Consider the following 17,500-nt stretch of genomic DNA (forward strand, 5'->3'; position numbering starts at 1 on the left):
CTATAGGCCTACACAGTGGTGTAAAGTAACTAAGTACATGCACTCAATACTGTACTTAAGTACGGTTTTGAGGTATTTCTACTTTACTGGAGTATTTCCAAATTTCTGTCCTTTTACTTCTATTCCACTACATCTCAGAGGCAAATGCTGTACTTTTACTCCACTACAACTATTTGAAAACTTTAGTTACTTACTAGTATTACTTTGTAGATTTGTATTATTATTATTACAAAACATACATGAACCACGTCAGCCCTGTGCTATTTGAAAATAGCTGATCTACGCCTTCCAACACAGTATAGGCCAGGTTCTAAACGTGGAGTCCAGGGACCATCAGGGTCTAAAGGGTCCTTTTAGGCCTATAAGGTCCCTTTAGGCCTATGTCTCTGAGTGTACAAATGGCTCTGAAAATGTAAAATATTTGGTTCCATATGTGCACTCTCAGGGTTATAGGGGTCCTTGAAATTCTAAAAGGTTTGAGATCCAATCAATGTCTACTGTGTAGGCCAGGGGTCAGCAACCTTTTTGAAATGAAGTGCTTGTTTTTATTTTGTAGATTGTCAGTGTGCCATGTCAACAGCATTCATTTTAATGACACCCAATCAAAATTCTAACATATTTTGACATATTGTTATAACGATCATTAGACTCATCAGGGAAATAACCCACCTATATCTCCCCGACTCCCTCCCAGTCCCCAGTCAAGTTCATAATTTTAATGAATGTAGAATTATGTCGAGGATGTAATTTGCTGCAAATTGTGTGACTTAATTGCCCACGTTTAAAACATTATTTAATTAGAAAATATAAATCCTCTCTCTCACACTTCTGCCAGTGTGCCAGTGATCACCCTGGCCTGCCCTGTGCCAATGTTGGCAGTGGCACCCGTGTCTAAGGTTGCCTACCCCTGGTGTAGTGTAGGGTATTCTGCTCTGAAGCTTTGTTGTTAGATACTTCGGAGCTACAGTACTTGTGAACAGCCACCAGGTGGCAGTCAATAATCTAACTATGTAAAGAATGTGAGTGATACGCCAATAAAGGGGTAAAAGTTAATACGGGTAGATTCACACTTTTAATCTTAAATAGAAACTGTATGGCAAAAATCACATTCCAAATCCAACTGCCTTAGCAAAGGAAACTGTACAGGTTACTTAAAGCATTGTTGTGTAATTAGTATTAACATTCCTGTATCTGTCTGTCTGGCAATGTTATTGAATTTACCCAAAGTCTACATGGTAATCCTACATACCTCTAGTCTAAAACATTCAACCGGGGTTTTAAAAAACAGAAAGAAAGAAAGAAACCAGACAAAGAAATCCATCCAAATCCAGCGACGGGACACTTCTTTCTCCGCCCATTTCTTGCAGGAAAAGTTTCCTATTGGTCAGCGCTCCGGGATTGGCTTCGCCCATTGGCCAGTTCACCCGTCAACAAACAGCATGTCCCAGCCGTCCCAGCCCAGTTTGTTCCGTTGTAGCCCGATGTGTGCATACACTTTCTACGCGCGACGCGACGCCAACAACAGACCTACAAGCTCACAACGCGTCGCCTCGCGAAACCGCAGCGAGTTTGTAGGTCTGCTGTTTTTTCGCCGAGCGACACCGCTGTGCGACGCCGCATAAACGAGGCTTTTTATGTAGGTCCCTCTGTCTGTGTGTAGAGTGGAGTGGACGCGAATCAAGTCAAGCAAAAACTCTTCTCACTGAAGAAAAAGTTCATGTTGGAGTTTCTAAAGAATTCAGACGGACATATGAAGGTGAGTAAGCGACATAGGCCTATATATATCATGTATTAAAAACTGTATGTATGATATGTTAATGTCTGTATTTGCAAAGTGAAGCGAGACCGTGCAATGCAAAGAATCCACACAGATTTATCGACTCTCATCCACTTTTTTTTGGTCCAACATAAAAAGGAGAGAGAGAGAGAGAAAGAAAAAGATGTAGACGAATGCTCTATATAGCCTAGGCATGATGATTGAACAACCTATTCGTATTATATTCATATCTCTTTAGAAGTGTGAGTGACATTTAGATTAAAATGTCCCAGTTAAAGTATAAAACCGTCCGTCACTTTTACTATGTTGCATCTTTTATGGGACGGTCCGAGTGACATCAATGCCATCCCTGTAGTGTAGAGTGCGTATCCGATCATGAGAGGTCATTGTGATTGTGTGTATAGCTTATTCTTTGTAGCACGTGCTAATAGGCATATATTATAATACATTAGGTAAATAAACACATGTCTACATACATACCCTACATAGGCCTACATACATGCATAGCCTACATACATACTAACTAAACATACATGTACTGTATTTACTTTTTATTTTTATTTTATGTTATTTTATTTTTCAATTCAAAGGAGCTTTATTGACATGAGAAAACATATGTTTACATTGCCAAAGCAAGTGTCAAAATATAATTAAAGCCAGTTGAAAATGGGGAACATAATATACACAGTTGGAACGGGTATTGTGTACACAAGCTACTTCACATTGTGTCCTTATATGTATATAATTATGTTATATAATTCAGGGTATAAAGATGTTTTTGAAACAAATAGCAGCAATCTTTTGCAGTCGACTCTGGAGCAAATAGCAGCGTAACATGGAATTGATGGAAAACACAAGTTGGCTTTATGAACCCCTCTTCAGTGTCCACTCTCTGAGACATGATGCATCTGACATGAGGGGCCATGACCAGCCATTATGATTGATTAACAGCAGGAAGGAAGCTCATCAGACAGTTTGAGCTACTTGATCCCTCCGTTGACCGTGATAGTCTGTGCAGGCCCAAAGAGTCTGTCTGTGGCATCATTTATGTCATCATGTCCTGACTGAGTGAGATTTTACTGTCTGTGGCAGTGCTTTTCAACCAGTGGTCCTCGAGGGGGTTCCAGGTGGTCCCCATCAGCTAAATGATGGAGAGCTAAGTGGACAAACTAAATGGACCCATATAGATATTTAACTCTTATCTAACTCTTGAGAGCGTAAAATGAAACCAAATGGACCCTTACGGGTTGGTTTCATTCTAGGCTCTAAGAAATCCACACAATTAGAGAATGTAGATTTTTGTTTTGTTTTATTTTGGTCAATGTTGGCCTGTGAACTCTCCTATGGTACCACAATAAATACAGCAAAATCTTGACTGACAGAGGAAAAGGTGTGTTGATTTAGTTTCATCCATTCCTCAAATAGCTTGAGGAACAAAAGGAATAAAACATACAGGGCGCTACTTCTCCATTGAACTCAAAGGACGCGGCCGCTCTGTTCTTTTCTGTTGCCCTAGTAGACCACTTTGAATGGTGTCCTCAAGCTCCATTGTGAGAGTTTTGAAAATTGGGATTGACAAGGATTGTAAATGTTTATAACCTAATAATTTGAGTTGGCTCATAACACTGTCATTGGCAACTTTGAAGACAATAATTAAGTAGATGAGGCCTTTCTTGTAGTGACATAATTCTGAATGAATAAGGCAAATTCTACTAATCAGTCCTTGACCTATATCAAATCATGTCTGGGACAAGGACAACACAGCATATAGGACATAATTAAGTACGGTATAGGCTATAATAATGCATATTTCTATTGCTATTCTATGGTCCATTACTTACAACTTTACCTTGAAACCTGATCTAGAGTACCTTCAGAGCATGTCCAATAAGCTCTAACGGAGGAAAATGTGGCTAAATGAGTAGTTACATTTACTATTAGCAACACGGTACACATGTTGTACACAGACTGCAACAGCCTGCACTCTGAGTGCCTCTGACTGGAAACAGAGCATAGATGTATTTTAGGTCAAGGCTGTTGTGTGTTTAATGAGTTTACAGCATTGCAGTTCATGGCCCATGGTTGACCAGGCTTAAAACAACCATGGATCAGGGGATTATGGACGCACGGCTCTCGGAGGTGGAGCTAACGTGGGAATATTTGGATTTCCAGCTCTATAGTTCTGTCTTTCAATGCTCCCAAGTTTAGGGTCCAACTCAGAAATGAGGTGAAACTACACGGACACGATAGAGCTGTTAACAAGAGGCCGGGGCTGTTGGCCTGCTGTAGGTGCTGAGCTGAACACGCACTTAATAACACAACACAACACCCTAACGGTGATTATGGTGGCCGGTGAAATTAGCGAGGTTGTAAACTGAAACCAAGGGAGGTGTGTGTGCTGTGATTTAATTTGCATTCTGCGCATGTGGTTAAGCCACAGACCATGAACAGTGGTAAAGAAGGCACAGTTAAAGTGGAGGCTGCTGTTGGGGACTTTAGGTGGGTAAAGTGCGGCGGGAAAAAAGGCTTATACTTATACTGTAGGACCAAATAACCAATTATCGTGAATGTCACAGTTGTAGGACAAAGTTTAGGCCAGATTAGGAATTAGAGGGGACATTTTGGAGGAAGGAAGCATTTGTACTTTTCCAAAAAATTAAGGCCTGGCCCTAACTGGGCCTTAACTGGGCTGGCCCTACCCGGCCTGTCTAGTTAGCATACATTTTAGGACCTACCCGGCCCGAAAACGTCAGGCCGGTCGAGTATGGTCGGGTTTGGAAAGAATTTGAGAACTCTATCACAGACTAATAGTAATAAAATAATAATAAAAATATATTTTATTTTTTCATTGAGCCAGAGACCTTACCTGGCCCGATTAGTTAGCATAGATTTTAGGCCCTACCCTACCCTACCCTACCCTAAATGTTGAGTCGGGTTCGGGTATGGTCGGGTTCGGGCAATATTTGAGAACTCTATTCTAAACATCTCTACAAGTTGTAGTCCACTTAGCAGTGACAGTGTCACTAAGCTGCTCAGATTCATGGTTCTCGCTCGAGTTGTCGAAGCTGTCTGGGAAAATGTTTTTCGGTACAGTAGCTCCTAGCTCAGATATGAAAGGCCCATAGCTGCCGTCTCTCATTATGCAACCAGTTCTCCAGGAGTGCGGTCCACCCCCCTAACCCCCCCCCCCCCCCCCCTGATGACTTCATGATGTGGAAACTTGCTGCCACCACAGGGAGCTTAGAGTGGAGCGCTGTTGAATGACTGCTAGTTCAAGCATGGATCACAAACCGAGGAACTGAAATGAGGGAGATGAAGCTATAAGGACATTATAGAACATACAGTATGAGATGCTTAGAGCAAAATTGCTCTTCGTTCGACCGCAGACACCCCTTTGCAGCTGGCTTTATAGGCGATGTGATGAGTGCTGGCCGACCACGGCCCAAGCCCAGCGGAGTTTCCCATAGCTCCGATCTACAGTGCATGTGCAAGATGGATCTTTCTCCACAACGGATGCTCAGTGCAATAGGATCAACAGCTCTGATCTTATTTCAAAGAGAGGGGGGCCCTGCATATGTTCATTGGTCACAACGCGGTTGCATGCTTGAGGTGCGGACACCGCGACCGCAGACCTTGTCAGCAGACCCAACACAGCTGTGAGATTAGGGTGCAGGGATACTACAAAGAAACCACAGCGCGTTTCAAACATTTCTTTCATAAGGCAAGAATCTCCATCTCCCAGAAGGCCCTCGTGAGTTGGAGTATATACTATAGCAAAACATAATAGAGAGGGAAAACACTTTGAAGTGTGAGGCTGTATGAACTTGAGGATGGAGTTAAAAAAAAAAAAAGCATTATCACCCTTGAACTTAATATCTTATAGGAAGGATTATGAACACTTTGAATGCTGGAAGCTGAACCATCTGTTGTATCTGATCAATATCTGTCTGCTCACCACATGTCAGCCTGTGTTGTTGCCAGGTCTCCAACGCCTCATTGAGCGGAAATATCCAAAAGCTACTCGCACAAAAACCCAAACCATTTTAATGGAAAGTCCAGGACTCACTTCTCAAGTATACTTTGTTAATGTTCATGTACTGTAGTGCCACTGCCTTATATGATGCCTGGGAAAGCAGCTTTAGTTATTCCGGCTTGAGAAAATAAGTGTGTAGACCCAGATCCCTCTCCTAGATTAGTGCTGATTTACAATAGAACGTATTACTAACTAGAAGCAGTGCTCTTCCGAGCGCAGGTCTCCACCAGGTCAGGTATGTTATTGTGGCCTCCTGGTGGCGCTATAATAGGCCAATGTGAAAAGGGTGCAATGTCTTCTTCTGCCTTTAATGGCAATGTGACGCTGCATGCATGATTTGAGGCATTTTGTTCCAAAAATGAGTTTGTAAAAGGTCGACCTGCTGGTGGCGCTATAACAGGCCATTGTGAAAAGAGTGGCATTTGTTCATTGACACAGTGGGAATGTGTGTTGAGAATTTCTCTGTAATCACAAGCTTTGTTCATGATTTCAGTCATTTTGTTCAGAATGCACCAATCCTGCAAACTTTGGTAGCCAATGTTAGCCAATTAGGATGGAATATTATATATCGGACAGATCCGTCTTGATCACATGACTATAGAGATACTGTGTATTGAATTGAATGATTTTTTGATAAACTCTGAAGGAATAAAATGAAAGAATTTGTTTTACATACAAGTCTGCCTCCTGGTGGCGCTATAAAAGGCAGATATGAAAAATGCAGGGCAAAGGTTTTTCCTTGGCCTCTAGGGTGTGCGCATACAAAGTTTTACTCTGATCAGTGGAGATATAGGGAAAAACACTAATCAGCCTGTTATAGCGCCACCATGTGGCTGATTTAAAAAATATTAAGTGGCATTCTTCCTCGGCCTATTGGGAATGTGCACGTACAATTTCACCAAAATCACACGCTGCGTAAATGACTTGAGGCATTTTCTTCAAAACGGACCAATCCTGCAAACTTTGTAAGCCAATCTTAGCCAATCAGGATGGAATATGGAAAAAAATCTGCCTCCTGGTGGCGCTAGAACAAGCCAAAATCTGGGGCAGAGGTCCTGAATTTGCATCCATAGAGTGTGTGTGCACAGTTTGGCCGAGACTGGGCCAACGGCGCCGGAGATTAACTGGTAACGGACGGACGGACGGACAGACACACACGGACAGATGGACAGGGGTGAAAACATAGTCTTCCATCATGTACATGGATCGCATCATGTACATGGATCGCATCATCACTTCTACAAAGATCCATTTAAATTTGTGAAAGGCATATTCACAAAAGAGAAGGATGGATCTCTTAAAACATCAAAAGAGGACATTGAAGCACATCTGAGAACCATCTACACTGATGAGAAAAGAGATGAACCCATAATTGTCCCTGCTGACATCCCTCCTATATCACCACCCCAACATCAGTTTGATATCAGCCTTCCGAAGCTGAGTGAGGTGATGCAAGCAGTGAAAAAGGCAAGATCGGCATCTGCACCAGGCCCTAACGGTGTTTCATATAGTGTCTATAAGAACGCTCCAGATGTGCTAAAATTCCTTTGGAAAAACATGAGGGTCGCATGGGACAAACAAATTATCCCGAAAGCCTGGCGAAGAGCCGGAGGAGTGCTAATTCCAAAGGAAAAGAATTCGTCCACCATTGAACAGTTCCGCCAAATAAACCTTCTGAACATAGAAGGCAAGATATTCTTCAGTGTGTTGGCACAACGACTGACAAATTATCTGAAACAAAACCAGTTCATTGACACATCAATCCAAAAGGCTGGCATATCAGGCTTCTCTGGATGCCTGGAGCATAACAGCGTCATCTGGCATCAAATCCAGACGGCTAAAAAGGAAGGAAAGGACCTGCATGTCCTATTCCTTGACCTGGCCAATGCCTATGGATCAGTTCCTCACTCTCTACTCTGGACTGCCTTTGAATTCTTCCAAGTGCCTGCAACAATAACAAATCTAGTAAGACACTACTTCCAGGACCTGCAGTTTTGCATCACAACATCAGGCGTTACCACAGCGTGGCAGCCTCTGGAAGTAGGGATCATGGCGGGGTGCACAATCTCCCCGCTGGCCTTTACAATGGCAATGGAAATCATTATCAGAGCCTCCAAATGGGTGTTAGGAGGGAAAAGACTACAGTGTGGTCAGAGATTACCACCAATACGAGCCTATATGGATGATATAACAACACTGACAACAACTGTCCCCTGCACCAAGCGACTTCTGGAGAAACTCCATCAGAACATCACATGGGCGAGGATGAAGTTGAAGCCGAGCAAGTGCAGAAGCATCTCCATTGTAAAAGGTCAAGTCAAAGATCACAGATTTCATGTGGGCGGAACACCTGTGCCAACTGTTTCAGAAATGCCAGTGAAAAGCTTGGGACGATGGTATGATGCAAAGCTCAAGGACACCGAGCAGTTTGAACATCTCAAAAAGGATACCATCATGTACATGGATCGCATCAATAAGACCTTGTTGCCTGGAAAACTCAAGTTGTGGTGTTTTCAGTTTGGCATACTCCCAAGAATCATGTGGCCTTTAACTGTGTATGAGATCCCCATCACTAAAGTGGAAAAGTTAGAAAGGGTCATCAGCACACAACTGAAACAGTGGCTTGGAATTCCACGATGCCTGAGTTCCATTGGACTTTATGGAAAAGGCAAGTTGGAATTACCCATTGCAGGTCTGGTGGAGGAATTCAAATGCACCAAAGCAAGGTTGGTCATGACCCTTACTGAATCTGAGGATGCCGTCATTCGAACAGCAGCCCCCCGCGTGGCAACGGGAAGGAAGTGGATTCCAGCAGAAGCTGTTCAGAATGCAAAGTCTGCTCTTCACTTCAGGGATGTGGTAGGCCAAGTCCAACATGGGAGAGCAGGTCTTGGACTCATCCCAAAAACTCCTCTGTGGCATAAAGCAACATCTGTGCAAAAGAGACGGCTTGTCATAGACGAAGTCAGAAGACAGGAGGAGTCAGAGCGACATGCCAAAGCTGTCTCAATGGCTAAGCAGGGCCGATGGACTAATTGGGAGAGTCTGGAGAAGAGAAAACTCAGCTGGCGTGACATCTGGGAAATGGAGGGTGCACGTCTGAGTTTTGTCATCAGAGCCACGTATGACCTGCTCCCCTCAACAAAACTTGAAGCTGTGGTACGGAGAAGATCCCGCCTGTTCCCTCTGTCAAACACCTGCAACCCTGAGACACATTCTGTCAGGGTGCCCTACGAGTCTTGCACAAGGCCGCTATACATGGCGACATAACCAAGTACTCAGAGAGCTGGCATCAACAGTGGAACAGAGACGAACCACAATAAATGCTCTCCCACAAAAATCAACAAAAAAGTGTCACTTCACAGCATTCGTACCAGCAGGCCAAGCTCGAGAGCACCACCCGACATCAAAGGATGCAAGCATTCTGCAGTCTGCTCGAGATTGGCGAATGGAAGTGGACCTTGACAAAAAACTTGTATTTCCCCCAGAAATAGTGCTTACAACACTCCGGCCGGACATGGTACTGTGGTCTAAAGCAGCAAAGCTGGCATATGTTGTGGAGCTCACAGTACCATGGGAAGAAGGGGTTGAAGAAGCATATGAGAGGAAGAAATTGAAATATTCTGACCTGGCAGCAGAAGCTTCCCAGAATGGCTGGAAGACCCTCATATTTCCAGTAGAAGTGGGATGTAGAGGCTATGTTGCAACATCTACAACAAGTGTGTTGAAGAAGATGGGGGTGAGGGGTCGCTCCCTCCAACAGGCAATTAAGGCTGTGTCAAATGCTGCGGAAAAAAGCAGCAACTGGCTGTGGATAAAACGGAAGGACAACAACTGGGCAGCAAAATAAAGACCTTTGGTATGCGGTCAGGCTCAGGCCTGACTCAGGGAAACGGACGCCCCTGCCATGCAGAGTCCAGTGGGGAAAATGGAGGGTATGGAACGGAGAGGAGTGTATCTGGGACGCCAGAAACACTGTTGAGCCCTCTGGAGACGTTGTGGGCTTAAATCAGTGAAACGTTGATGAAGAAGGGTGCCCACCTGATGACCTTAATGAAGTCCTACCCTCCCAATTCACCACTCCACTCTGACCGTCAAGAGCGCCAACTTACCATAGGGATTGAAACATCAAGTTCTATTAGCTATACTACTCCCTTGCCTTCGGCCTGGTGGAGACAATAATAACTTCCTCAAAATGGGTTTCTGTCAGGACAACAAGGGACATTTCTTTTCAAAATAATTTGCACAAGGACTCTATTATGCATAATGAGTAATGACCCCTGTCCTAAGATAGTAACTAAACACACATAAACTCATTCCTAATATGGTTCCAATAGATTAAACATACACACACACTTAATGCAGCGATTTCCTTAATGTGTTTGTTTTATTTGTCTCCTGCCATAGCAGTCCAAGCTGAACATGGAGAGTCTAAGCAAGCCAGAGTTGCTGATGCTCTTCAGCATCCTGGAGGGGGAGCTGGAGGCCCGGGACCTGGTCATCGACGCCCTCAAGGTAGGGATCAATGATTTATAAGTAGTAATATTGAAGTATGTGTTCAGGAATAGAAGTCGGGTAATGAATGAACCGGTGCACTAATGCCGTAACCCATTAAGACCTGGTATTATTTTTTTAACTATTGAAAAATCACACCCGTGTGAACTGAGCGGTGGTTTACGTTTTGAGCTTGTAGTTTTGTGTGACACTGTAGTATGACGGAGTAAAGGTTATGTTAAGTTACGTATTTATTTTCAGACCAGGTTTGATTTTTTCCGATTTTCGCAACTGTCACCACTGGGTGTCTGGGTCCCTTGCTCTCTCTCACTCTCCTCTCTGTCTCCTTTGCCTTTTTTTGCGGATTTCGGTTTCCAAAAACGCAACCAGCTTAAGGGTTTAATTTACAAACAGTTAAAATATGGAGATATGACAATATTATATAGGCTATAGAAATATAGCTTTGGACTTCCTGGTCACTCAGAAGACTAATGCCTGAATTATATTTGGCTTTGTGCCGTGTTGCGCACTGACAATAGCAGATCTGCAAGCTTATAATGTCTCATGCTGTTATGCGCTGTGAGCTTGCAGATCTGCTGTTTCCGGAGTGCGACACAGGTGCGCCACTTGGTATAAATCAAGCCTCAGGCCCCTTATGATGGATGACCAACGTTGTGGGTTCTCAAAATGCAGCGTCATCATTTGCGTCAATGTAGACATATAGGCCTATACAAATACATACAGTATTATATACAAAAATATATTCAAGATTCTGACAGGGTCTGTCAGCTATAGGACGCTGCTCAGTGCACACACAGGGTAGATGCTAAAATCAAATGACAGGTTATAAATGTAGGTTATACCCCAGGGTAGTTTTTCTTAAAAAGGTTCAGTTCAGAATATTTATGGCCTCACAAGCTCTGTAAATATAAGAAAGAACTGCCTTTTCATGTAATAACTATCTGGGACTGCAGCCCATTTGGGGCCCTGACTTACAGTATAGTTTAAGGAACACCGCCTTCAAGGTACAGACAGTACATGTTATATAGATCTTCCTTGGTGATTGAAAGCCTGTGATACCTTCAGCCTTGCTACTTTCAGGATACTTGGTCATACTGTACATTACCTTACTTTAGGTATTATGTTACCTAGTGGCTCTTCCTCAGACACTTGAAATAAAATAAAATATTTAGTCTTTTGGAGCATGACCCACTTTGACCCAGTGTGCAGATTTTTTATTGATGTTTGCTTCTGCCCTGCATCTGGCATTTTGAAATGTGGATGTATGTGCCATGTTGGAAAGAATAGAAACTGTAATAAATACAGTATATTCCCAAGATGAGTCAGTAGGGACTACTGATCAACGGAAGTACAGTATCTGGGATATCCAGGAATGCTCATGACTTTGCAAGGTATACTATAGGGATATATGCACAGCTAGTGGATTAGTCTATTAAACAGTGCTGCCATGTTTACAGTCGTTTAAAGTTAAGCCTGTAGCACTTGACCTAATTGTTATATGACGACCATGTAGACTTACCATGGTCATTTGTGTTTCTGCCTATGCCTATGCTTTTCAATGGGAATGGAACAGTTTGTTGCCATTTGCTGATTTCCACAAGGGGGAAAAAGCTACGTTCCCCTTGAAAAGCATTGGCCGAATCCACCACATTGGCAGAATCAAAGTTTGGTGTGACTGAACCCTGTTTTTTCTTGACAACAATGTTATAATTGATTTCAGATAGCAAGTTATAGAAGCCATTTCCGTTACAAGCAAGCTCATATATTCATGGAGGGTGAACATTCCACATGACCAAGCTCTGAATATAAAATAGCCACAATGTGGATAACCAACATAAGCTTACTAATGTCTAAAAGTGGTGAATGTCTCACACTGGTGGGATTAGTTCCCTTATTTCGGTTCCTTATTTCAGTCTATTTTCTAGACACAGGTTAATCATGCTACTGGCCTATGTCATACTGGTCTGGTAGCCATGCTTTGTGTTGCTGTTTGTGTGGTTGTCAGGATGTCAGGATGTAAAGTCATTTAAAAGGAGCATCTTCTGACTAAGCTTACAACAGCACCGTCATAGCACCAACCACAGAAGAGCGTTATAAAAGTGTGGTAAATGTGTCAATATGCTTTGAGCCGTTTGAAGGCTCAACTATAAATAAACATTTCAGCCTAGTCATACTGCACACAGAAAGTTGCAGAAATTCTCCATAACATCTAATGACCCGAGCTTAATAGCAGCCTAGTTTATGGAAACGGTATTCTGTTTCCTGATATAAAATGCACCATTGAAAGGACAAACTGGAGAGAGGTGGTTAGCCAGCCATCCATCCAACAACCATCTAGTTTAAAGTCCCTGCTGCTGTGTTGCGTCTGTCTAGACCGCATTCCTACACCTCTCCTGGGATCTGGCCATCTAAGGCAAGAGGAGTTACAGCATGCTGGGCGCCTGATGACTCAATGTAAGGGAGAGCAGGAGTGAGCAAATAAACATCGGCCTTAACTGGGGCTCCGGGGGAGTATAGCCATGCAGCTTTCATGACTCTACCAGCGCACACTGTTAACCCATTCACCACTGGTGTGGCTTCAATGGTGCAGTGTTGTTTAACACTTTCAATAATGTCAATGTGTGTACAGTACAATACCCTGCCCTGTTGGAGAAGTCCTCCTCGATTCCGTGATGGAGACAAAGGTATAGACTTGTTTATGTCACCACCCCATAGACCAGTTAAAGGACAGCGGCAAGCCTAGGTAGGCAAGCAAGTTACTGATCGTGTTAGAGCTACCTACTACCTATAGATACTGTATATAATGTACATCATCATACTGTCTACTTTTACAGACCAACGTTTCCAAAGCAAGTTAGAGAGGTGAAAGTTCCCAGCGCAATCCTGGGTAAAGTCACAGTTAAACAAACGCTCAGGTTTTTATTGTGTTGGTACACACAGTAAAACGCTGCTTACAGCATAACAGTCATGCTGCTTAAGCTGTTATGTCATGGAGGCACCGGTTATCTGGAATCTTGGGTCTTGCCCTCACATGAAAGTGGAGCATTATCAGTGGAGCGTCTCGTCTCCCACGACTCTTTTTTTCTTCATTCCCAGCAATCAGATTGCCTGTGAAGACAGACTAATTACAAAAAGAGGCCCAGTCATGTTGCTCAAGGCAGTCACACTAATTATGTGTCAGCACCACTACAATGTCATGAGAAATGTCCTGCTGAACCGCCGTCGTCATCATGATAAAGCCTCTTGTGTTTCCCGTATTTCCTTACTTTGCTTCAGCTTTTAATCCATAACCTTTTTTTAGTGCTTAATGATATTTTAATCAATCTGAATGGTGTATGGTTCTATTTATAGTGACTCATAGGAATAGACTATGTGACAACCAGGAATAGTCTGGTGACCACCGGAGAGACGGGTGATAGCCGGAGTGCAGACGGCACCCGGGAGCAGTATGGGTTGGCGCCCAAGCCTGTGTCTTTCGTGAAGAAGAAGCCCAACAAACCCACGGTTAGGCCTTTAGGAGGGCCATTCAAGCCGCAAGCGGAGCCCTCATCACCACCGTTGCCTAGGTGGAGCATGCAGTACCACTGCAGCTCAAGAATCCACCGCTCCTGAGTGAAATGTCTGGTGCTGGTCGTCTGGTGCAACACACAGGTCCTGGACCTGGTGAGAGCAGGAGTGGACCTGGTGAGACCGGACAGGAGTCAATCCACACGGTCTAGACCTTCCAAGCACCAGATTTCCTCTCTCAGTCTCGGCAGAGTAGTTCCGGAGCGGCTTGTGGCCCTGTCTTTCCCTAATGAGACTGATCGTGGCTATAGCTACTAGGACGTAAGTCGGGACTTGGATCAACCCCAGCTGGGTCACCCGAGTGAGGTCTATGATGTTGCGAGACCCGAAACCCTGATGAGCTTGGGCTATCAATGAGGATACGTCCCAGGTGCATCCATGCAATGTTTTTTCGTTATAGTAGAGTATGTTAATACAATATAATAACACAGCTGCAGTGATTCGAGGGTTTCCCTGCTCTTCTACTGAGACATTTAGATCCCGTGGTCGGATAAGGCCCACTAGGGAGTACTCAGTCAAGTTGGAGGACCAATTTGAGAGTGGGGATGTGAGGACAACCTGGCAGGGACTACGAACCATCACAGACTTTAGAGGGAGATCCAGGTCTGCAGAGAGTACCTCTCCCTCCCTCCCTGGGGAATTAAACAACTTTTATGCTCGCTTTGAGAGTGACCCAGGAAGCAGCAACCTGCCACTGCCTGCACCACCGGCGGAGCCAAATCCTCTGACCATCATAGAGGCCGACGTGCGCAGAGCCTTCCAGCGGGTGAACACTCGGAAAGCTGCGGGCCCCGATGACATCCCAGGCCGCGTGCTTAAGGTGTGTGCAGCCCAGCTGGCAGGAGTGTTCACCGATATCTTCAACCTCTCCCTCTCCCAATGTGTGGTCCCCTCCGGTTTTAAGTCGGCCATCGTGGTCCCGGTCCCAAAGCGCTCCAAGGTGGCGTGCTTGAATGACTGGAGACCGGTGGCCCTTACTCCAATTGTCAGCAAGTGCTTTGAACGTCTGGTGAGAGATTACATCTGCTCCGTGTTGCCAGCCACATTGGATCCATGGCAATTTGCGTACCGTCAAAACCGTTCCACCGACGACGCAGTTGCCTTGGCCCTTCACTCTGTATTGTCTCACCTGGACAAGGGGAAGAACAGATATGTAAGGATGCTCTTTGTGGATTACAGCTCGGCATTCAACACGATCGTTCCCACCAGACTGGACACAAAACTCAAGGACCTGGGCCTGCACCAGTCCATGTGCAGGTGGATCCTGGATTTTCTGTCTGGCCGCCGTCAGGTGGTGAGAATGGGCAACTTGACATCAGACCCTTTGACCCTCAACACAGGAGCACCCCAGGGATGCGTGTTAAGTCCTCTCCTATATTCCCTGTACACTCACGACTGTACAGCCGAACACAGTTCGAACGTCATCATTAAATACGCTGATGACACAACTGTAATGGGCCTTAATGACAATGATGACGAGACGGCTTACAGAGCAGAGGTGGGAAGACTGACACAGTGGTGTCAGGACAACAACCTGGCTCTCAACGTCGACAAGACCAAGGAGATCATTGTGGACTTTAGGCAGAGAGAGGAGGAGGAGCACGCACCCATTGCCATCAACGGAGTTGCAGTTGAACAAGTCGAGAACTTCAAGTTCCTTGGAATAAACATTTCGAGGGACCTCAAGTGGGCCACACACACCACCCAGGTGGTGAAAAAAGCCCAACAACGGCTCTACTGCCTCCGGCGTCTAAAAAAGTTCAGAGTGAGCCGTCGCATCCTCCAAGCTTTTTACCGCAGTACCATCGAGAGCATACTGACGAGTGGCACCACCGCCTGGTTCGGGAACTGTACAGTAGCTGAACAAAAAGCACTGCAAAGAGTGGTGCATACGGCGCAGCGCATTGTGGGGGGTGAGCTTCCTTCGCTCCAGGAGTTACACGGAAGGCGATGTGCAGCTAAGGCCGTGAGCATCATTAAGGACACTTACCACCCCAGCCATGGCCTGTTCAAACCGCTGCGGAACCCTCGGCCAGGCAAGCGATACCGTAGCATAGGGAGCAGTACCACTAGACTCTGGAAGAGCTTTTATCCAGCAACAATGAGAATGCTGAATGAGAGCTAGGCTGAACTGGATCTGTTTTCATGCACTGACTAACTGATCTGATCGGTTTTATGTTTTTATTGGACTTTTAGAGATACATTTATAACTCTTAATTATTAAGCACATGAGCCACTTTCTTTTCTGCACTTTACTCCTATCCTTAATTGAGCTTGAAACTGCATTGATGGGCCTGCACAATTAAGAGTTTCACCCATGTTCTTGAATGTGATGTGACAATAAAGTTTGATTCTGATTCTACTGGTTGACAATTGATGATATTGCATGAAACTCAAATGGAATTAACTCGCCTTCGCAAATGTGCTCCATAATTTAAAAAAATCACACGAGCGGTGGTCGTGCTTGCATAACGTGGCGTAGCGGTCCGGGCACCTAGGCTACAATGATCTGTAGCTTGACAGTGTGTCGCGGGTTCGAGTCCTGATCCCCACTGCCTTTTTTTCGTGTTACTCCCCATCTCTCTCCTCATTTCCTGTCAGCCTACTGTAGGCCTACTATCAATAATGATAATGCATAACGTCTTCAGACTAGGATATAAGTCTAGGATGTACAGGCTACAGACATACACACACACACACACATTGCTATGGCAAAAATAGCTGCCAAAATGGCTACAGGCACACACACAGCCACTCTATGGAGCGGTTTACCACCACTCAAATATATATATATAAAATGGGAGAACAGGATTCTAATCCCAGTTAGTACATGAAAGTCACAGATTGCATATTTAACCCCAGATAAGATGATAGTTTTGTGCCGGTGTTGCTTATAGAAAATAACTGCTCCTTAAGCTCATAAAGCTCACATTTTTGGCTATTTGTTTTACAACAAAGTGCATAGGGCTCAAGTGGTTAAGATCAAGTGCATGCTATAAGGTTAATGATTCTCTATGATCATCTGGTTATACTCAATTACGCAGAGAACTATCATTGGCATTCTAACCATCCGCTGCATTTTTCCCCTTATGACTCACTCACTCACTCACTCACAGCTGCTCGCTTCTCCTCAAACTGGCCTTTTGAAAGGAAGTGAGTATCTGGCAGTGCTCACATTTGGCACATAAAGACATGCACACAGCCTGTCCATCCTCAGGGCTTTTTAGAATGAGGGGAGATGTGTTCAAAGAGGAGCGACAAATATGAAAACAAGCCTTTAATTAACGTGTCGACTGTGTGCGTGGCATGGCTGCCAAAACTGAAACAGTTTGACTCAGTTTGGTCCATTTGGCACTGACTTGAGTTGAGGCCTTGGCTTGAATGAGGAACCTCTTTTGCCTTAAATGATAACACAAAGTTGTGGTCGTTTTTCCAGGCTTTATTGATGCAAACATCTACTTTAAACAGTTTCTGAAGTTGTTATGCGTTTTGGATCGCTTGGCCTTATTTTGGAAAAGAAAAGAAAAAGATAAATATATAAATAAATCTCACCCCAAATAACCTTCATTTAACCCAGTGCCAGTGTGTTTACCAGCAGTGTGATCCTG

At 44.3% G+C, this 17,500-nt stretch overlaps 1 protein-coding gene across 1 annotated transcript in view; it reads left to right on the forward strand.

Moving 5' to 3' along the window:
• The first annotated feature begins 1,667 nt into the window (after nucleotides 1-1,667).
• The window catches only part of LOC308287122 (CTTNBP2 N-terminal-like protein), a 32,137-nt gene continuing 16,304 nt past the window's right edge, over nucleotides 1,668-17,500 (forward strand). Inside the window, exons 1-2 of the mRNA XM_080728242.1 lie at nucleotides 1,668-1,756; nucleotides 10,218-10,325. Coding sequence (XP_080584368.1) covers nucleotides 1,718-1,756; nucleotides 10,218-10,325 — 147 coding nt within the window. The 5' untranslated portion in view covers nucleotides 1,668-1,717. The remainder of the gene's footprint in view (nucleotides 1,757-10,217; nucleotides 10,326-17,500) is intronic.

The sequence above is a fragment of the Nannobrachium achirus genome (genome assembly GCF_963921795.1).
Source record: "Nannobrachium achirus genome assembly, chromosome: 6".
Lineage (NCBI taxonomy): Eukaryota > Metazoa > Chordata > Actinopteri > Myctophiformes > Myctophidae > Nannobrachium > Nannobrachium achirus.